Consider the following 21,830-nt stretch of genomic DNA (forward strand, 5'->3'; position numbering starts at 1 on the left):
TTTTTGTTGGGCGGCTATCCCTATGCCCCCCTCAGATGTATTCAATAACTGACAAGCAGCTGTTTTGGATGAAACACAGTGGTATTTCTGCGTGCGTGAAGTGCGCACACTGCCGCTAGAGCAGTGTTTCTCAATTCCGGTCCTCGGGCCCCCCTGCCCTGCATGTTTTAGATATTTCCTGCTCCAATTCAAATGAGTGGCTCATTATCAAGCCACTGCAGAGCTTGATGACGAGCCGATCATTTGAATCAGCTGTGGTGGAGGAGGGAAACATCTAAAACATGCAGGGCAGGGGGGCCCGTGGACCGGAATTGAGAAACACTGCGCTAGAGACACACCCAGAGCCAGAGCCTGTCCGAAGTACAGATTTAGCTGCTGATCCATATACAACACTTCCATTGATTTAGCCTTGATCTAATGAAGGCTTCATATAGATATCTCTGTGATACACCATCTGTTCCTCACTCCATTCCTGCGAGACACTTCATCACACTTATCACCATATTACACTTTCCCTCCACACCTCTAAGATGCTATCTCCATGTTAATATTGGGTCAAAATATCCTTCCAGAAAAACAAACAGAACTCTAAACTCATTGTTTTTTCCACATTATTTCAAAATGATTGTCTTCCCTGACTTTCTTTCTGGCGAAGTGTTTTTGTTCCGCTGAGCATATAAATACCAGCTTCTTCCCCAACTTCTTTCAATGTAAGTGTAATTTGATCATCGGCCTCTCTCTCCATAACGTATGATTTTTCCACGTGAAAAAAACTCTCTTTATTTGAGCTTTTCTTATCTCATCCTCCAGGCACGACACTGGATCCATACTGGCCTTTCCTCTCCTAAATCCTGCCTTGGTACACAGTCACTACATCTCTCTCCTCGAAGTACTTCAGCCTCTCATTAATTCCCTGTCTCGGTCTGCCCAGTTTTAGCCAGTGCCTTCTTTAATTCTCCCATGATAAATTGACCATTTTATTCATTCTCAATGCTTTTCTTCCCCCTTTTCTGATTTGCTGTCTCTCTGCCTCTTCCTCTTATTATTTCAACCGTGTCCTATAACAAAGCAACAAACCATAAACTCTGCCTTTTTCGAACATCTATCCTTGCAGCTTTATTTCCATTAATCAAAACAGGGTAACTCCACTCCCTGCTGAGCAGTGTTCCCAACTGAATCAGTTCTTCCTCCAGTCTGTCCCTTGTGCCTGTCTTATTGTCCTCATTACTGCTGCCTGAGCTTGTTTGTACTCAATCATTACGTGCTCTTTTCACTGTTCATTGATTTATTTCTATTTCTACTTTCCATTTGTCATCCCGCCATATTTTCTTCTTTATTTTGCCTTTATTTTTAGGAATGGACTCATATAGGTACAGTGCTGGAGTACATGTAGTTTTTACGTACTCTTACTATGTGATTTTTTTTTTTTTGGTCTGTTTAAGATTTAAGGTATGCTGTTAGATTCCACCCCTGCATGAGGTGCTTGAACTGATCCAACAACCAAATGGTAGCAAATTGCACATTCACTTAACCTGCAGCAGGTGAGCTGCAGTATTAAAACTCCTCTTGCATGCAATGATTTAAAGAGCTTTGCTGTTAGAATAAACACATGAGAGAAATCCACAGCCTTTCAGGCACTAACCATAGTATTTACTAGTAGTACCTGGGTTTTTATTGCTCGTAGTTCATGTGATCTTCCAGTCCATCAATTTGGAAACATATGTCTGAAGAACCGGCATCTGATAATATATATTTTCATTGTAAACAAAATTGTTTGACAACACTATGTAGTACATCATCTACAATTTGGATTTGTGTTACCTCTACAACCCAAACCATCACAAATTATATTACATTGAAACAAGAAAAAAACTACAAAAAAATACATCAATAAAAGACAGACAGAGGATGACCACATAAGTGACTGAAGCTTCAACATCACAGAGTTCACAGTCCACTCATTCAACTGAGGCACGACAAAAACTGTGACGTCAAACATTTGCAAACTATAAGCTGTGGATGCTACACAACAGAGTCCTTCAAGGATTTGGTAGATTGTGACTGTTTAATAGAAAAACTGCTGCTAATAGAAGGACAAGCAATAAAGTAATATGAGGTAAAACAAAACAAAAAAAACAAAACAAAACATTGTGACGTCTTCTCAGTGGAAAAGATTGATCTCCACCTCCATTCAGCTCCATGGTGGATAGTGATCCTTTTGTTTTTTCAAGATCTGAGGAGGAGTTGAATTGAACTGAATCATATCCAACACATTTTGCTCATACAGGGCTACTTGCCTGTATGCCACCGTACATGTCGTACATGTCATCTTTTCCTGCAGAGGTGCAGCCTCTCACCAGTGTGGGCTCTTCTCATGTGGACTGCCAGGTGAGCTCACTCTGAGATCCTTCCCACATGCTTTGCAGGTACGTGTCTTCTCACCCGCGTGGATTCTTGTGTGCCACCGGAATCTTTCCTCACACCTGCTGCAGGCGTCCAGCTTCTCACCTGTGTGCCTTCCGACATCTTTTCAATTTTGACAGGTCTTGCAAACTTAGGGCTTCTCACCTGTGTGCGTCCTCATGTGGACTTTCCAGTCGCTGCTAAATCTGAAATCGTCCCCACATCTTTTGCAAGTATAAGGCTTCTCACCCGTATGGATTCTTGCATGATTTTTCAAGTACGACGTCTGTTTGAATCTCTTCCCACATATGTTGCAGGGGTAGGGCTTCTCGCCTGTGTGCGTTCTCATGTGGACTTTCAGTTTGGATATTTCTACGAATCCTTCCCCACAGGTCTTGCAAAGGTACGGCTTCTCACCTGTGTGCGTTCTTGTGTGGACTTTCAGTTTTGACATCTCGGTGAATCTTTTCCCGCAGCTCTTGCAGAGGTATGGCTTCTCACCTGTGTGGATTCTCATGTGTTTTTTCAGCGTTGTCATGTCACCGAATCCTTTCCCGCAGGTCTGGCAAAGGTACGGCTTCTCCCCCGTGTGCGTTCTCATGTGGACCGACAGAGTACTGCTGCATCTGAAGTCTCTGCCACATGTTTTGCAAAGGTACGGCTTCTCACCTGTGTGGGTTCTCATGTGCACCGACAGGGCGCTGCTAAATCTGAAATCTCTTCCGCATGTTCTGCAGAGGTACGGCTTCTCGCCTGTGTGGATTCTCATGTGCGTTTTTAACGTCCGCGCGTCGCTGAATCTTTTCCCGCAGGTCTTGCAAAGGTACGGCTTCTCACCTGTGTGAGTTCTCGTGTGGTCTGACAGGGCGCTGCTGCATCGGAAATCTCTCCCACACGTCTCGCAAAGGTAGGGTTTCTCACCTGTGTGCGTGCGCATGTGGACCAACAGGGCGCTGCTGAGTCTAAAATCTTCCCCACACGTTTTGCATGAAAATGGCTTCTCGCCTGTGTGGATCCTTATGTGGACGTTCAACACCGATGTCTCACTGAATCTTTTCCCGCAGGTGTCACAAGAATATGGCTTCTCACCTGTGTGGCTTCTCAGGTGTATGCTGAATTGGGACTTGTACTTAAAAACCTTTCCACACGTGTCACACGTGAAAGACTTCTTACCTGCCTGAGTGTTGCAGTAAACCTCTGACAAATGTCTGTCCTTTGGCTTTGACTCTGCATCTCGAGCTGATCCTCTGTGCTCGCCTCCTTTCTGATCCTGACTCTCAGCAACATGAGAGTCATTGGAGGAGAGATGGTGGTCCCTTTGATCAGAAGCAGGAGTCAACATGAAGGTATCAGCTTCCCTCTTCAGCTCGAGCTGCTCTCCCTCCTGACTGGTGCAGAGTTCTCCCTCTTCCTCTTTAATCTGTGGAGGCTCTGGCTCCTCTTGGTCCAGGCTGGAGTTCCTCTCTTGGTTCCAGAGCTGCTGGTCAGCGGCATCCTCCTCCTCCTCCTCCTCCTCCTTACAGACAGGTTGTTGTGGGAATATTTCGCCAGCAGGAGCAGAATTTCGCTCGTTGGTGAGCTCTCGCAAATACTCAACTGACGACATTGTTGTTTAATTGCAAATTCAATAAGCAGCTGCGTAACAACCGCCAGTATAGTCTAAAAGTCATTCAAAGCTAGCTTACAGCTAATGCTACCAGCGTGTCACTTCCGCGAGATGTCACGCTGTTAAGTTCCGACAGTGCAATTGCGAATGCTTTAGTTCCGCTTTCGACTGAGGGCATTTTATTAAAAACGTGTCTCTTTATGATCAGCAGTAAAAACACACGGCTTCAACCACAAGGAAATTTGGACTAATTCTTTGGCCTAACAGCCATCTTTTTTGTTACTTAGCAGATAATTATTTTGCATGAAAACAAACGGCGGTGGAAGAAGTATTATTATTATTATTATTATTTATTCAGAAATTGTGTAATTCACGGTGCATTCATAATGATAGTGAGGCAAAAATACGATAGTATTATGAGTAAAATATATTTAAAGCAAAACACGTTGAAATAAATATGAAGATTTGATGCTTTTCCTTTCAATCGCTTGAATCATTTAGATTTTTTTTTAATAATTTTGCGGTTTGGACTGTTGTGTCACTTTAAATGGGTAAATGTGATGGCATTTTCACTTAGAATTTTTACAAAACAAATAATCAATGAATTAATGGAGGAAATAATCAGCAGGTTAGATCTAAATCAGAATGAAAATAATCATTTTGCAGTCCTATGCAAAATTAGTTGGACCTCAATTAACTACAACAGTAAAATCCTGTTTTGACATTAATGTGTGAGTAATAAATAATAAATCAATAAAATAATGATTTAATAAAATTTTCTATTCTGTACCCTGTATACTTTTTTATTTTTGACCTCTTTATGCCTTTACTTGTTCGCTGTAACGACTAAATTTCCCTGGTGTGGGATCAATAAAGTATCTTAAAAAGCTAATGTTGGAATATATAACGGTTTAACAATCAAAGGGGACATTTTTCTGCATTGAGTAATTTTACTTTTAATACACATTTTCTTGATTGTACTTACTTTGATGCCAAATTAACGTCATATTTGCATTCTACGTTATCCATTATTCATTAATGTATCATTTCCGTTTAGATTTTTAAACTTGTTTGAGTCTGTACTTCAGTTTTTTTGGGTTTTTGTCTTTTTGTTAAACCGGAGTCACATTAATTGTATGTGCACACTTACTTTGCCAATAAAGCCGATTCTGATTCTGGATGAGGCATATAAGAAAATCTATGGTCATGATATCGCCACCTGCTGGCAAAATGCAATTATTACATATGTCGCACAGCTATGACGCTATTCACGTGCGGTCTTCGAGGACGCCTATAAACTTGGTACTTCACCCGGATGGGCGTGATTTTGTGGGACCGTCTAAACTTGTGTTTATGTGCATGATGGAGGGTCAGGTGCGTTATCTCAGAGCAAATAACGATCGTTAGCAATTTTAATCTGCTCAATCCAGTCATGTGTGTCTGTGAAAGTCATGGCCATGAATAGGCTTGGCCACCCCCCCTCAATTTTTGATGGACATTATTTACATGTCATGATAGTTTAACAGTCTTTAGTTGTACATATTTTCCAATGTAACATATTACCAGTATCAATACCAATATTGTTTATGAATACCAATATTACTAATATCCTGGGACTTAAAACAATTATTACATTAATTAAAAAGAGACGAGACAACCCAGTACGAGCCAGTGACAGCGTGCATGAGGCAGACAACATTCAGTGTGACGCAGGACGTAAGGCACCGCCCTCGGGTGAAATACCAAGCTTTCTCCCGATCTTCCAGCATGGTGACCGCTTCGGAATGTAAATACAGCCGGACTGAGGACAGGTGAAGACCAACTAATATTTAGTTGTTACTCAGTGAAATGGATTAAGTGCAACGTCAACCAGGTTTACTGTTATATTCACGTTCAGTTGTTTATTCCGCAGATGTTCATGTTGTACGTGACAACAGCTATCTTTTTCTCAGGTTTCATCCGCTTTGAATTCACTGGATGGGATCTCAGGACGTAGCCTTTACTTTCAGTTTACTGTATCATCATCTGAAGCAATGGCTGTGCAAATGCCTTCTGTTGGACTCCTGTTCATGCACAGGCTGCTGAGAGTTAGCACATGCAGTCAAAGACCTCTCAGTAACTGGGGCTTACTTGTAGGTCAGATCAGAACTTTTTCAACTGGCTCTATGAGATGTAACGAGAATGAGAAAGACAGCTCAGGCTCTGCACCCCTGAGTGACAGGATGACCTCCAGGCAAGCACTTCTGTCCAGAAGGAGGCGACCCCTGTCCCCCCTGGAGAGGATCAGTGGCCTGCTGCCCCAGGATGCCCTGAGCCCCGAGGTGATGCAGCTCAGGGAGCAGAACCAGCAAGACCCTGCAGAGGACACAAACACCCAGGTATCAACGATACAACGCACACAGGAGGACCGTGGACACGAGGCGGCCCTCGAAAAGGATGATTCAGAGAACTGCCATGTACCAGATGCAGCTGTGGAGTCAGCCACTGCAGAAACTCAGCCGAACGGAGCCTGTCATGAGGAGAAAAGCTGGCCCACGCTTCCTGGGGAGAGCCTGCTTACGATGGGGGAGCTGCTCGTTGCTGAGTATCATAAGGAGAGGCGGATGGAGTTCAGGAAGATGTTCCAGCTTCAGGCAGGGGCACGTCTGCAGAGCAAGTGGGGGATCATCCTGCACGACGACATAGCCGGGCAGCCCCCAGGCCGCTTCCTGAAGACAAACAGGGGGTCTCCCATCCTCATACGCCGGGCCAGTCTGGAGGATTACGTGCTGTTTATGAAGAGGGGGCCAACCATCGCCTACCCAAAGGTACAGTATTCATCTGTGGGTCACAGTCCCGGATTGATCACTTGTCCCTCGTCCACACGCTGTGTGTTTTCTTTCTTTCTCTGTTCTCCCAGGATGCGGTTACGATGCTGCTGATGATGGATGTCACAGAGGGAGACTGCGTGTTGGAGTCAGGCTCGGGGTCCGGGGCCATGTCTCTGTTCCTGTCCAGAGCAGGTCTGCACCCAATCATGCTGTCAGTATCTCGCTTTGTGCCCTTCCATTAAGACTGAAAAGGACCACGTGTTGTTGTTTTTCCCAGTCGGCTGTAAGGGCAGCGTGCTGAGTGTGGAGATCAGGCAGGACCACCACAGGCAAGCTGTGCAGAACTACAAGCGCTGGAGGACATCGTGGAGGCTGCGACGAGGGGACGAGTGGCCCGACAACGTCCAGTTTCACAACGCTGACCTCTGCGCGGCTTCCTCGCTGCTCGCTGGTCAGGGATTCCATGCGGTCAGTGTGAGGCTTAAAGTTGGTGCAGCGCAGAGCCATCTGTAAACAGAGACAGTAACATGAATCAGCCACCTGATCACATGTATTAAGACCCTGGGATTTAGATGTTGTGGCAGCGGCTCATTCAGCAGATGCGTTCTCTCCGCTGCAGGTTGCTCTTGACCTCATCAGCCCTCACCTGGCTTTACCCGCTGTTGTTCCACATCTGCACCCTGGAGCTGTATGTGCTGTCTACCTCGCCAAGTGTGTATTTCCATTGCTTCACTGTCACCCTTCAAACCAGAAGGGGCTATACTTTGGGGAGTTTCATTTGAAACAATGCCTCTTACTCTATAAGTAACTATAGCTGTTAGATAAATGTGATGCAGTCAAAAGTACAACATCTGTCTGAAAAGTACCTCAGATACGTCCTCACATACAGCACTCGAGTAAATGTACTTGGCTACGTTCTATAGCTGATTGTCTTTCTATGGATCCAATGTACTGAATATTTGATCTGATTAGGATTGAGGGTTAGCTTGCTGTTTGAAAAGATTTACAGGTTGTGTTCTGTCCTTTCTCACATTCATGAATATTAATGTCAACCTCTGTTTCAATTGATGCCGCCCCAGAGCCACTTCACTGCTCTCTGACTGTCCCTCCATCACACAGTGTAACACAGGTCATCGACACGCTGGAAGGGCTTCGATGCTCGAAGCTCCCTTTGTTGTGTGAACGCATCATCGAGGTTCCGGTCCGAGATTGGATGGTGACTCCGGCCCTCCAGAAAGACGGCAGGTACTGTGTCAGGAGAGCTCCGACCTCGGATGGTGACCACCGCGAGGACGATGACGCCTCGTCTGGGACTGACAGAGGTGATTTAAAGTCATGTGACAGACCGTCGTGCTGTTTATTTGTCACAAATGTTTGTGTGTTTGAGCATTCCCTTTGTGTGAAGTTGTACTGTTGCCTTTCAGAGGAGCTGACCACAGGGACACACCCAGCCTTCGGGAGTATTCCCTACATTGCAAGACCTCATCCTGTACAAGTGAGCCACACAGGTGAGACCTTAGCACAGTTCTTCACAGTGTTTAACAGTTTAAGACGCTTCCTAAACAAATACTCATTGTCTACTTTCCATTTTCAGCATTCCTGATGAAACTGAGGAAGTGGGTGCAGTAGCAGTCCTATCTGAAGGATTCAAATGAGTGTTACATATCAAACAACTTATCTCCATCATTTGAAAAATAAATGAGCTCAAGATGGACATTTTGCTGCATTTTGATACTGTATGTATGTCAAAAATCAACCTGCCAAGCCAAAAACACAAACTAATTATTAGTAAATTTAGTGAAATTGAACACGTCTGTGAATGCATACAATAACTGCCTGCATGTAAAGAGCAGTATGAACAAAGGCAGACTGCTCGGACTGAAACGTGAAGGTGCATCTTCTCCACTCCCAAAGAATCTGAATGAGACGAAGTTCAAGTCTTTATTCAAAACTCAAGAGGCAGTGTTGGCTGATGACACAGGCACATTGGCAACAATACTAAAAACACACCCAGTCGGATGGTAGCATGTTAAAGACCCGGAAACATCAACGGCTAAACTTTGGTTCAGCCAAATTTTTTACAATTTAATTTTAATTTTAATTTCTTTCACCATCTGTGGTCATCAAACAATCCCATATGTGCTTCAGAACTTACATAAATAAATAAATAAATAAATATCAAGAACTCAGTGTACCTTTACAATACTCTTTGGTGTGCCACATCAATCTTACTGCATGTTTCCATCACAGTGACATTCGCTCATTCTCACAGCTACTTCTACGTGAACGCTTAACTATGTCCTGACCGGTTATGCTGAATCAGAAGAGGTAAACACAAACGAATGACTTACTCTTGTGATTCAGACCCTTCCTTCAGAGTGAAAGTGGGGTTAAAGAGGAGAGACAGTAATACACAGAACGGCTCGGTCAGTGCAAAGAGGGCAGCTGAGGTGGTGTGACGCTCTACTCCTCATTGATCCAGTCCATGGAGGTGTCGTATGTGGACCTACAGCGAGACTTGTCTCCTAAAAAAAAAAGGGAAGATGGAAAAATGGAGTGATGAGGAGTCATCAGTGTGCTAAAACGCACCACCTTCTCCAGTTTCACTTTCTAATTCTGCTTAATCCTGCTAAATGACATCGATACACAATCCAGACAGTCGGCTTAAGAGAGTGAGTAGTGACTAATGTAGCTGCTGCTGCTTGAGGCTGATGTAATGTTATTAAACCTAAAATCCAGCAGTGATGATTTCCTGAATATGCACAATGCATTAACTGTGAATGACATCCTGTCATCCCTTCAGCTGGCGATCAGACCTTCTGTAGAGGTTCAGGTATCCTGTGTACTGAGGAAGTTAGAGGGGAAGTACACCTGTGTTGGTGATACCTACTGGGTACTTCCTCAGCACAGCGGCAGAAGGAGTGCTGTGCCTGGCTTTTAGTCTCCACCGCCTTCCTGTGAGAAGCTGCAGCTCTGGGTGGGGTGGTCTCCAAACTCAGCGTGGACGTGTGTGGGTGTGGAAAGGCAGGGTTCGGGGTCGGTGCAGAAGAGCCCCTGGAGGGATCTAAACTGATGCCACGGTTACACAGGGCACAGGAGACCGGGGAGGCGGAGGGCCCGCGGGGAATACGAGCCTGGTCTTGGTCACCATACTGCCGCTGGGCGCCGCTGTGGTGCTCCGACCGTGCTCGCTGCCACACAAAGTGAGAGGGCACAATGGCCATCACCTGGTGGATAGAGATAGGAAGACAGACCAAGAAATATACAAAGACAGCTCCAACAGAAAAAAAACAGCAGAGATGGAACTTCTGGTATCAAACCAAAGCAATAAAAACTGCACTGTGCAGCATAAACATGAGAAACAACATTTATCAGTCTCCTCAGGCAGTCACACTCGTGTATACCTCTTCGCAGCAGCGCCTGCTGACGGCAGCTCTGTACTCAATGCGAGCCCACAGCTTGTCTCGCTGCTTGAGGAAGTGGGGAAACTGCTTCCTCCAGTTCTTTCCCAATGCCCATGGAAAAATCTCATACTTACTCTCCTCCTCATCCTCCTCCATGGTGTTGGCAAGATAGCTAGTGATGGAGCACAAGAGCCAAATTTAGGGTTAGTTTTGCCAGCAGCAGCAGAAAAGGAAGCGGCACACAAGGGTCACATTTTATGAGACAAACAAGATACGAAAGCAGAATCTGAGTGCAAAGTTTATCACTTGTAGCTCAATTTGAGCAAAATGAGCTGTGATATGTCAACTAAATCATCAAAGCAGGCCACAGGATTGTCACAGTGCTGTCATTTGTGGACAGGACAGAACAAAGCTTGTGCCTTTCATCCAACAATTCCTGCTTTCTGATACAGATGATTTTGTAACTTTTGTATGAAGTTACTATCAGATTTTCTACACAAGTGTTTCAGTTCTGGTGTTGTTGGACCCTGAAAGTTGGCCCATTGTCTTAAGGGGTCCCTGTGGATTCTTCTTGTAAAAAAGGAGTTGAGAAAACAAGAAAAGGTGAGAAAACCAAGATACAAAAGCAGATTTGGTTTTCTTTGAAACTTACAGAGCAATGAATAAATTCTTCCTGGTGTATTCAGCGATAGTGAAGCGCGCCCTTTTGAAGTACACAAAGGCCATGGCTAGAAGGTACTGACGACGTGGAGAGAAAAGCTGGAGTCAGTTAACTGGAAGCACAATAATAAACTTTAGATAGCAACTTTCATACAAAACATGCCGATCAAAGTGATTTCTATTTAAAAAGGAGGAAAAACAGGAAACACAAAGTCAAAAGAGAGCAGGTAAAAATGAAAGTGCTTGGCTTTACAGAACAAGCAAGGTATTTAAAAAACAAGTAGCAAGAAAAACATAAACATTTACTGAACTATTCACCTTGTCGGTCATTTTACAGCAACAATCCATCCACAAAAAGTCCTGGATCAGGTCATCATCTGTATGCAGACACAATTTAAAATCAAACATTTTCAGGGTTTATGAGTAAGATTCAGCACTTCGATGCTACTGAATTAAAACATGCTTTTACCAAACAGTCTAAAGAACGATGCCATTTCCTGCCGCTGGATGACAATAGTTGGGGGCACTGTCATTTTCTCATACATGTCATCCCGCCTCTTCCCTGCGGGGCCCTGGCCATCCTGGCCACTGGCTCTTTTGAGCCGGAGATCTCTTCTGATGTGGAGGGAGTGTGAACTGTTGGGTTTGACCCGGACAGTTACTGAGGGGGGAGTCTGGCACCACCTGTGTGTATGCTTCATCGTGCTTCACGTTGGATCATCTGTGGGTCAAAGGTGCTGGTGTGTTCTGGGAGGGAATGCAGGAGAAGGATGAGACTGAAAAATGTACAAATAATTTACGAATTTACAATCAATATGAAATACTGGGCTAAGTTGGCGGTCAGCCACCTAGCAAAACAGCTGACGGCTTCCGGCTTGTAAGCTATGCTAACCTTATTTCATTGCGTGTACTTCCGAACCAGCTCTGGCTAATTAACTCACTAACATGGAAACTGGTCTTAGGTTGGTTAACATAAATAATAGTAGCTGCTGTTGAACTTAAAGCTCACTTCCGGAGATCACCCTTTGACGCCAATGAACGCAGCACGGAGGAGCAGCTAGCTTTACCTGAACCGATCAGAAGTTGACAGCCAACACCTGTATCAGAGACACGAGCGGACACAGCTTAATGCCGCTTCAAGCTTAGGTGTATAATGTCCTTACGAACGAGAGAGAAGGCGAACAAATATCAAGTTTAAAAGAGGCTAAAACTTAACATAAACTGCCCATCCGTCGCTACAGGAAACTGGCCACAGACGAAGGTAGTTTGGAAACGCGCTTCAGCATCCCTGCCAATCACTCAGCAGCATACCTGCACGCGGAGACATGCGGACCAATCGCGATGCTCTTGTTGTTTTGACGATTTCACCAACGCCCCAACTCCTCCCCCTCCAGTCTGCTTTTAAAATTGAAATATTAAAAAATTAAATATCAAAAACAATAATGAATTAAATGATGACTTGCCAGTGATAAAAATGAACAACAACAGACAAAGGAACATTTTTATTTAAATAAGAATTTAACAAAACAAGGGAAAATGCAAATGCAAAATAATCACAGTGGTTTAAATGAGACTAGTACAAGAACATGCTGACGCAAATTGGTTATGTCAGGCATGGGTCATGGATAGGGTTAAAGGTTCTTTTTGGACTTGTGGTCATGTTGTGATCCCACTCCAGGTGTGAGGCCAAGAGTCAAGAGCACATTGTAATTGGACTGCTAAGTCTCTGTCATACTAAACACATTCTGTCAGTCCAAATTCATACAAAATGTATGATAGGACAGATACAATATAACCAGATACGGAGCAACCAAATGAGTAACCAAATTCTGAATGTACCCTAAAACTGTTTACATGCAGAAATGAACAATTCTGCATCAAAAGCTGTCATCTCATCACACAATAGTTAAGTGTAAGCCTACACTATTGAGCTCAGCCTATCCTAAATATAATTATCTGTTTTAATACATTCGTTCTGTTCAGTACTTTACATTCCATTATGTTAAATTCTTGACAGAATAAAAAAGATAAGCTTCAGAGGAAGGATTACTTTCAGCATCTACAGGAGGGCAGAGGTAGTTAAAGTTATTTTAAAGCTTGCCTCACCGTTCCAGTGAACAGATTCTACATATAGAAGTTAAAATAAGATCAGCAAATCACCAAAATAACTTACAACTGTATGACAAAGGGTATTTAAGCCTGTTTAGATTACTAAGACAAATGAAAACATGTTGAAATCGAAAGAAACACTATGACTTTTTTTCTGAGTCATCATTTTTTTCCCCCCTTTTTTCCAATTGAAATGGCCCTGGGGCCAAATAGGGAGATATTGTTTTGCAGGCTATAAAAAGCTACCTGAGGCCTGCCCGCATTACCCAAATGAGCTTATGGATTTACGAGTAGGTGAGTTTTATATCCTTTAACGTGACATATGTGCATGCTGAGGAGTTCACTGAAAGCCTCACTAATCCTCTCAGCTGCTTGTCCTTTGTAAGGTACAGAAGGATGTGTCTCAGAGCACGCTACAAAGATTTTTTTATAAACATGACCATCGATCTGTGGATTCATTTTGCCTATCTATGACAGGTGGGAACGATTGGTAGAATGGATTTATCAATACTTTTTCTTGGTAGCATCCATGTGGAGAGAGATTTTATCAGACTCAATAACCTCAGCCATTTGCAAACGACAGATACGGCAGGTGGCTAAGGACCTTGGCAATTCTACATAATTCTTCGCACTGCTGACACAAAAATCAGCTTGTATTTGAAAACATTGGAAAATGGGCTGTTCACCATCCAAAGGTAACAATTTTGGGACTCTGGGTTCCATGAGGAAGGGGAGAATGCTGCCCAATGCGCCTCAAGAAACTCCCAGAGATTCTTACTTTGAAAATGGAGATAATTGCAATTCAACTGGATCAGCAGATGGGGATTCAAAGGAGAGGAAGACGGGAGGACAAACCCAGGTATTTCAGAAAGACGCTCATATGACACCACAAAAAAAGAGGTCTGTGACTGAGCTAGCCCTTGAATCTGTAAACATGGATAAATTGGGAGGTCATGGAATGGGCAACAACACAGTTTCACAGAGAAAAGAGAAAAATGTTGACAAGCAGGATGCGACAGAAAAAAAGCCTGGCAGAAAACCAAAGAAAAGTACCAGAGGTATTAAGGTGCCAAGAAAGAAAGACAAGGACAAAGACAAACCACCTACAGAACAGAAAGTGGACTTCCCAGAACCATTGGTAAAAGCTCACCAAGCTGCTTATGCCTTTTTGAATCCTAGCATAAACAAATATGATGTCCTGCTTGGACTTTTGGAACAAGCAACCCAAACGCAGGTTTCTGTGCAGCCTATGGTTGCTTTTATGGCTCTACGCTATGAGGAAATAATTCAGGGACTGGAAGAGATGGCAGACGAGGGAGAAAAAGTTTTAAAAGAAAATGGAGAACATCTTGCTTGGCCGAGTCAAATGAAAAACCTCTCATCTTCTCCACCTCTGAAGTCTGGCTCTGCTAATATTGAGCCCCCACCAGATTTGTTGCAGCAGCTGCTTCAGTACACCACACAGAGAATGAGAAATGTGAGCCAGACTGTTGGTGGAATTGGGGACTCTGCTTTGGAGGAGGCAGTGGAGTACTTTGCCTCTGTGTCTGAACTTTTAGAGGAGAAACTAAAAGTCAAACGTGCAGTAGAGACTCGGCTAATGCAACTCTTATCTCGCATTGAAATGGCCTCTCTGCGTAAGCCTGGTCCTGAGGATTCTGCTCTGTTTAGTGAGGACAGTGGTATTGGGGCTGAGAGTGAATCCCTTGCTGGATCTGAAAGACGTCATAGACGAGAGAGTTGTGAGTCCACTGGAACAAATAGAACTACTCCTGTCAGTCCTATGGGATGCACCTCTATGAACATTAGACACAAACTCTCAAGGCAAAAGCTTTCAAGTAAAATAAGTCCAAGTGTTTCTCTCACCTCACTCCACTCATTAGGTTCTACATGTACCATAATGGCTAATGACCAAAGAGACTCATTGCTAGGCTCAGTCTCCTTAGATGATGGGGAAGAAGACAACAATGATGATGAGGAGATAGACAGAGGCATGGGAGTTGTGCAAGTAGGGTTTATAAAGCAGTCAAATTCTTCATTTGTAGACTGTGAACAATGCCCATGCCGCCTACCCTCAAAGCGCATAGAGAATCCTCAAAATGTAGAAATGACTCTCAAAATGAAAAATGCTATAAATGGTAGGATGCAGTTTGTCCCATCACAGAACTCTAGTGCCAAAACAAAGGTAAATGGCAGCCCCAAAACGAGTAGACGCCAGTGGACAGACAGTGAGGAGCAATCTCCAAGGAGGTCCCAGACAACAGCACCTCTTCGGAAGGCAGTGGTAAAAAAGACCCCAGTGGCCAGGGAGCGACGTTCCCGGTCAGTAGAATCCCTCCGGAGCAATGGTGAAAACATTCAGCTTGAAGTAGACAGAAGTCAGAAGGATTTAAACCAGAGGTTGCAGAGGATGAGTAAAAGCAAAGCAGGTGGAGACACGAGGACTGCTTCATCTAAACAAAATCAAGGAACCTCACCAGCACAATCTCCAGCAATAAATCGCAAACAGCCTTCACTAGAGAAGAGCAGCAAGACCCAATCATTTAAAGACAAAACAGGCCTTACAAGGAACAACAGTAAAAAACAGGAATCAACCAATGATATTGAAGAAGATAATTCAAAGGACAAGAAAACATCCAATGGTCATATAAAAGTTAACCCACCCCCTAGTCCTCCTTTATCACCTAGACCATGTTCAGGCCATTACAGAAGTCGGAACTCGGTCAGAAAACTGATTGATACCTTCAGTCAAGGAATTGAAGAACTAGATGGTCCTGAAGTTCTGGGGCCTCTCAAAGGTGTACGCAAGTGTGGTGTTCCTGTGTTACCTGGTTTAGGAAATGTAGAAGCTGTGCTTAGCGCTGGGATAACCAGTTGTAAACCTGAATCCTCCACATCTGAGAAAACAGATTATTTTGATCTTGAAAGTCTTCCTCCACCTCCACTCGAAGTATTAATGGACAATTCCTTTGAAAGTGCCCAGAGTCTTTCAACTGGCGTAGTAGAAGAAGGGGCTGCAAAAGTTAGAAAATCACCTGTATTAAAAAGGGCTGCAGTATCGCAACGACTGAGGGCCTCAGTTCAGTCAGTGACAGTGCTGCCAAGTAAAGGAGGCCTGCCACAAGCTTCCAAGGTTATTTCCATTGGTAGAGCAGATCAGAAAGACACATCTGCTCTGTCAAAGGTCAGCTCGCCAGATGTTCAAATGGAGGTAGAGCAAAAAGAGGAAAAGGATTCCTTGTACCAGCAAGCCAGGAAGATCATACATCTAAGACACTCTTCAGACTCAGAGAGATCATCAACAAGTTATGCAGCAACAAATTCATCTGCTATTCAAGAACAATCAGCAGACAAGCAATGTGGTGGTAACCTTTCAGTGCCTGGACCTAACACTACAGTGTCTACAGTGCCTCCTTCGTCAGTAGTCAGTAGCCAAGCACCTGCCACCCCACCAGTGTCTAGGGTACGAATGCTACCATCCACACCTTCTACACCAAGTAGTCTACATCGAGGACTTCCCAGTCCCCACAACTTCAAAAGGCAACCTACTCCGACCTCTTCAGCTAGCCCCCCTGTTAACAGGAAACTCCCCACACCGCCAGCAGTTCAGAGGAGGCTTCCCAGTCCACCTGTTGTAAAGGACAGCATCTTAAATTCTAATTCATCTTCCTCCTACCCTTTCAAAGCACCATCTCCACCAGCTTCACCAAAAGTACAAAGATGGTCAAGGGAGAACAGCAGTGAAGACTCATCTAGTGCTCGCATGATCAGTAATGCACGTTCAGTCTTCTGTCCAGCATCTCCATCCCTGTTTGAAGCCCAGCCTTGTCCAGTCCCCCGACCCCCTCAAGCATGGACCTCTACTGGGGTCTCCTTTGTCTCACGTCCTTGGGGAAGTCGTGGGAGGTTTCCTGTATCTTTTCAAGGACCTCGACCCTTCATCCGACGTAGCCATTCAGACCGAAGGCCAAGTCTGAGTCTGCCTCCAAGATCACCAGGCATCTCAGTGGCTGAGACCTGTGGGAGTGAACCAGCAATAAATTCACGGGGGTGAGGGTTTACCCTATTTCTATGTTACAAATCCTAAGTAATTTTTCATTCATCTTTAGTAAAGGTTTTTTTTTATAGGCACTTTGAAAATTATTAATTCAGAAATTAAAAAAGGTCAAATTGTATATACATTTTTTGATGGTATGCCTGTATGGAAAAGTTAATTGTTAGGAAAGTTCCCACAATAGGCAATGTAATTTGGTTTTATTTATAAGCAAACTGAAGGAGTTTAGTTGGTAAGTAGTCATTCAGCAAATTCATAGATCCATTGGGTATATGCTCATTTGTAAGTTTATGCTGCACAATTGTTTATATGTGTTTGTCTGTAATTGTTAACCATTCTAAACTTTTTAGGCTTGTCGAACTGCATATTTGTATATAAAGCTGTTTGTTTTGAATCCTCCATGAGCAATTAGCTACCAGCTGTACCACTTTACCATTCCCTATATAAATTACACCCAACCTTTTCAGAAAGCAGTAAATTCTTTTCTAGGAAAATTATGAGGAAAAATTCAGAAATTGGAAAATAAAAGAAAATAAGGGACCCATAAAATATAGCATGACGATCACCAACTTACTGTGCCTGACTTCTCTTAACATTGTGTGAGACAAATACAGTTTTGTTTTTTAGGAATACATATTGTTATATAAAGATTACCAAAACAGACATATTTCATTCTCACTAAACATCAGTATAGCGGTCAGTATCAGATTTTGTACCAATGTGGCCTTCTATGAGTTCTTCCACAGTAACTGAGTGCACTCTTACATCAGCCACTGTACGAGCTTATTGCACCATTCCTGACACAAACCTGCCTGGCCCACTTCCCTAATTGCTAATGATCGCATTCTCCATTCATTTCTACAGGCTGGATGATGAACCAACCAGGGACGATGAATTATGGGGTAGCCAATCAGACCTCAGAGCTACACCACGCTCTGCATCACACCCAGACCTGTGTGTTGTTGGACAGGCCTTGCACAGAGACTAAAGGGGCCACTGAAGGGCCAGTGGGATTATGGATTAGAAGGCTTTACCAAGGATTTAACATGATGTTGTTTATTCCACTGGGAAGAGAGGAAGAGCTAATTCTATCTACGTGGCCACTGTAACACACCTCCACAATGTTTCTAACAAATTGTGGGAAAACGTCTTTTATAATTCATTGTGTGTGCATCTTTGCATGCATACTTGAACACATACATATAGAATTTGTGTGTGCTTTATATGTATCTCAGAGTGAAATACATATTAAGACAAAATTTTATGTTTACAATTTGTTGAAATCATCCAACACTTGTCATTTTTACAAATTGTTTAATAAAAAACAATGACCACATTCATATGTTTGTATCTCCTATGATCAGTTTTATTAACATTAATTGCATCCTTTATTAATAAATGAACTAATTAGCTGTTTAACTAGTACCAAGTGGGCTTCAGTGAAATCTGAGGTGGCAGAGGCTGAGATGTCCTGACTTTTCGCCCCTCGTGTGAATCAAGCTCAAACACTGGACTACAATTCATAGTGCTCCTCAACAGCATCTTTCATTAGACCCTGCCCTATTAGATGCTCATCTTTTACATTCTACTCCACTTTTCCAACTTCAGTTTGTACTGAGGGCTTTCTGTTAAAAATTCAGTGTTGAGCCAAATCCAGCACTTTTATTTTAAGACATTATACAGCTGCTTTCACATGTTCAGTAACACTCTGTTGTCGGTGAGCTGATCTTCATGTGTGACACTGGAAAATGCATTTAGGCCTTGCTTGGTTTGCACTTATTTGCTAACATGTGCTAACGAGAGGCAGGTTCTAAAAAGTGTAATCAGGACGTGTTGGAGCTTATAATGCTAAACACTTACACCACCAAAGTGTTGGGGAAGTGATGCCACAGCCACATAAAGACCTACAGTACAGGAACCTTGGCATTTTCTCTCATTTTCTTATTCCTTGGAGAAGATGTGCTGATGTTGCAGTAAATGCTAGCCTGTTCTTCAAACATATCAAAACTCATTTTGCTTCTGTTTTGTCACTTGTATTCGCAAATTACCGACTGTGGTAAGCAAAAGCTTACAGCGGCTGAGCTCTTCAAGCAGAACAAATCCATGAAGAGACAGAGCGCAGTGCCCTTTAACAACAACCAGTTAAATCACTGTCACTATTACAGAGGAAAGGTGAATACAAGGGTCACCTAATTACACAGGGAGAAGCAATAATTGTGATCTAAAAGGCCACTGGGCAGTGGTAATTGAGGTACAAACCTTTAGCATGCTGACAAAATCCTCATTTGAAATAGCAAACATGTGGGTAAAGCATACAAGAGTGTGTGTAGCGGCAAATGGTTCGCTGCAAATGTCACAGGGAGTTGAGGTCGGACTTCTTGAGTTCCTTTGGTGCATAATATCCAACATTAACGTATCCGGTAAATTCACAATCTGTTGGAACCAGACAGTGCATCACTTCATGATTAAGTCTCATGTAAACAATAGCACCAACTTCTTTAAACCAGATGTCATTTAACACATGCAGAGTGTTTTACAGTGGATTACAATAATGTCTGTGCCTTGTTTCAGGCTGATGAAGAGCCTGACAGTGGAATTATTTCCTGCCCAGCACCTGTGAGTGCTGGGCTGTGTGTGTCTTCTGTTTTTGCCTTTTTGATAAAATCATGCATTGAAATGAAGCTGCACTGAAGATTGCTTTCCCTTTATTGAATAAATCATCTGTTTGCTTAAAACAATTTAAATTAATAATGTAATGACAGCAGAACACTGTTGGCAGGCAAAAGCTCAACATGATTGCTTTAACTTTGATGTGAGGCTTAAAGGAAGGGAAATAATACATAGGCTTATACTTTACCACCAGGCTCAACAATAGTTTTCTTCCAGAATATTTATATAGCATTATATTTGAACTTTGAACTTCTACTGTGCTGCTTTTCTTAGTCAGTAACTGAAAGTCTAATTTATATCATCTGACTTTCAGATTTTTAAATTCAAATGTGCTTGAAACCATCATTTTTAGACCCCATAAATGTAACTATGGCATTTCCCAACAGAGGTTCAAAATCAAATAGTGAGTAAGTTACAAATATGTGGAATTGGAACTGATATTGTTGTTCTTTTGCTATTTTTATAGCTCAAATTTTCAATGGTCAGTCTTTCTGAGCAAATATCCTTTCATTTTACATTCTTTAAGCAAATACCATTGTTGTCCCTTTCCTATTATGTTGGAGATACCTTCCATTCATTTGCATCAAGGCTGCATATTTGGAAGCAATGTCAGTTTTGCAGGAAGCTGCAAAGATCGTGTTGATAAGTTCCCATCATGGAAAGTAAAGCTGCCAGGTGATGAATGCTGAGATGAAAAGAAAATTACATCCTGTGCTCTTGCTTGACCCCGACACACACATCCTCCACACATCATCAGTGGAGCTATTCCAAGGTGGTGGACAATTGCTCCTGGTTCCTCTTTACAAAATGACTCCCCTAATGCAACAAGGAGATGTGCTGCACTCTTCTCTCTGAAATAAATATTTTCTCATGCTCACTCTCTCGTGTTTTGTTGCACCCTCTGTGTTTACATGTTAAGAGTAAAATGCAGTGGGGTGAATAAATACATAAAGAGATATCTTCATAATTTTTGCTCAGGATAATTATTTGAATTCCACAGTAGAGTCATTTGAAGTCTGTACTGTTTATTTGCCTTTTTTTTTTTTTTTTTTACACATGATAAAACATAAAACATTTACGTTTCAGTATTCTTAAAATTCAATTCAACTCCATTTTATTTGTATTGCGCCAAATCACAACAGAAGTTGTCTCAGGACACTTTGCATATAGAGCTGGTACAGGCCGAGCTCTTTTATCTACAGAGAACAAACAATTCACTAATGAGCAAGCACTTGGCCAATAAAATATTCTCAATTTTTATGCAACATTCTCAAATTTTCATTCAGTATTGTCAAGTTTTACTCAATATTCTTTAAAATTAACTCAGTGCACTGAAAACTTCCAAGTTTTATTCCGTGTTCTCAAGTTTTATTTAAAGTGGCACTGCTGTTGCAAAGACAAGTGGATTGCTTTCCGTTTTCCTCGGAGCCCAGCAGCGAGGCTATCAGCGCCACGGGACACACTGCATGTGTGTCCAAATTCCTATGAAGAGACGATCAACACCACTTTGGAAATAAGAGATAAGAAAGAGATGCGTTCACCGAAGGGGTGAAGTGACACAGTTCTAGTTTATATGGAGTAATACATAGTCTGAGCTACAAGTACAAGTAAGTACAGCAGGGTCTGGTGTAGGGATGGAGAGGGGAGTATGAGAAAACATTAAGAGAAAACACATGAGTTGATTCATTCATTTAGTCTATAATGGAGATATGAAACGCTGCCAGCCTGACTGGATCCAGTCAGACTTCGTTTTCCCAGGAGGCCATACCAGGTGGCAGACAAATGTGCATAAAGAAAGTGAGGCTTATAGGAAACCAATCTAAACACAGATGGCGTCATTATTCTGGAGCCATTACGCTGTGCAATCAACATTTACATCATAATGACAGGTTAAAGCAGAAGAATTTAATATGACCAAGTTTAATCATTATTCTCAAAACTTCAGCCTGATTTTCTCTGAGGGTTAGCGTTAGATTAAAAGAGCAGGCACTGTTAATGTGTAGATGTTATGTGAAATAGCTATGAAAGTATTGTTCTATGTTTTCTGAGGTTGTAAAACATTAATACCACACATATCAAACACAGAAATACTCCATCTGTGTTAGCGAGAGTTG

The 21,830-nt window shown here is 42.7% G+C and overlaps 4 protein-coding genes across 4 annotated transcripts; 2 read left to right on the forward strand and 2 right to left on the reverse strand.

Annotated features, from left to right (window-relative positions):
* Positions 1–1,358: 1,358 nt before the first annotated feature.
* On the reverse strand, positions 1,359–4,119 carry LOC143331586 (uncharacterized). Its single transcript, XM_076748616.1, has one exon. It carries the CDS (start codon positions 4,007–4,009, stop codon positions 2,555–2,557), a length of 1,455 nt encoding a protein of 484 aa, XP_076604731.1. The 5' UTR covers positions 4,010–4,119; the 3' UTR covers positions 1,359–2,554.
* A 1,627-nt stretch (positions 4,120–5,746) lies between these two features.
* trmt61b (tRNA methyltransferase 61B) lies at positions 5,747–8,533 on the forward strand. Its single transcript, XM_076748617.1, has 8 exons — positions 5,747–5,820; positions 5,962–6,816; positions 6,909–7,011; positions 7,097–7,287; positions 7,439–7,530; positions 7,939–8,141; positions 8,244–8,327; positions 8,414–8,533. The coding sequence occupies exons 2-8, from the start codon at positions 6,043–6,045 to the stop codon at positions 8,446–8,448; spliced, it is 1,482 nt and encodes a 493-aa protein (XP_076604732.1). The 5' UTR covers positions 5,747–5,820; positions 5,962–6,042; the 3' UTR covers positions 8,449–8,533.
* A 514-nt stretch (positions 8,534–9,047) lies between these two features.
* spdya (speedy/RINGO cell cycle regulator family member A) lies at positions 9,048–12,098 on the reverse strand. The gene is made up of 7 exons (XM_076749344.1): positions 11,951–12,098; positions 11,353–11,630; positions 11,202–11,260; positions 10,876–10,961; positions 10,224–10,395; positions 9,710–10,046; positions 9,048–9,344 (listed from the first exon to the last, which is right to left on the reverse strand). The coding sequence occupies exons 2-7, from the start codon at positions 11,582–11,584 to the stop codon at positions 9,283–9,285; spliced, it is 948 nt and encodes a 315-aa protein (XP_076605459.1). The 5' UTR covers positions 11,585–11,630; positions 11,951–12,098; the 3' UTR covers positions 9,048–9,282.
* Positions 12,099–13,363: 1,265 nt separating this feature from the next.
* Positions 13,364–20,300, forward strand: pcare1 (photoreceptor cilium actin regulator 1). The gene is made up of 2 exons (XM_076749591.1): positions 13,364–17,042; positions 17,911–20,300. The coding sequence occupies exons 1-2, from the start codon at positions 13,666–13,668 to the stop codon at positions 18,032–18,034; spliced, it is 3,501 nt and encodes a 1,166-aa protein (XP_076605706.1). The 5' UTR covers positions 13,364–13,665; the 3' UTR covers positions 18,035–20,300.
* Positions 20,301–21,830: the final 1,530 nt, after the last annotated feature.

The sequence above is a fragment of the Chaetodon auriga genome, chromosome 14, assembly GCF_051107435.1.
Source record: "Chaetodon auriga isolate fChaAug3 chromosome 14, fChaAug3.hap1, whole genome shotgun sequence".
Taxonomy (NCBI): domain Eukaryota; kingdom Metazoa; phylum Chordata; class Actinopteri; order Chaetodontiformes; family Chaetodontidae; genus Chaetodon; species Chaetodon auriga.

Bases quoted from the DNA above. Each gene is read 5' to 3' on its own strand.
- LOC143331586 (XM_076748616.1), bottom strand. From the start codon at position 4,009: ATGTCGTCAGTTGAGTATTTGCGAGAGCTCACCAACGAGCGAAATTCT.
- trmt61b (XM_076748617.1), top strand. From the start codon at position 6,043: ATGGCTGTGCAAATGCCTTCTGTTGGACTCCTGTTCATGCACAGGCTG. The intron at 7,288-7,438 runs GTCAGTGTGAGG...TCTCCGCTGCAG, and splicing joins CTGGTCAGGGATTCCATGCG to GTTGCTCTTGACCTCATCAG. The intron at 7,531-7,938 runs GTGTGTATTTCC...TCCATCACACAG, and splicing joins TGTGCTGTCTACCTCGCCAA to TGTAACACAGGTCATCGACA.
- spdya (XM_076749344.1), bottom strand. From the start codon at position 11,584: ATGAAGCATACACACAGGTGGTGCCAGACTCCCCCCTCAGTAACTGTC. The intron at 10,962-11,201 runs GTGAATAGTTCA...CCACGTCGTCAG, and splicing joins GCTGTAAAATGACCGACAAG to TACCTTCTAGCCATGGCCTT. The intron at 10,396-10,875 runs GTAAGTTTCAAA...CTCCATCACTAG, and splicing joins AAGAATTTATTCATTGCTCT to CTATCTTGCCAACACCATGG.
- pcare1 (XM_076749591.1), top strand. From the start codon at position 13,666: ATGGGCTGTTCACCATCCAAAGGTAACAATTTTGGGACTCTGGGTTCC. The intron at 17,043-17,910 runs GTGAGGGTTTAC...TCATTTCTACAG, and splicing joins CCAGCAATAAATTCACGGGG to GCTGGATGATGAACCAACCA.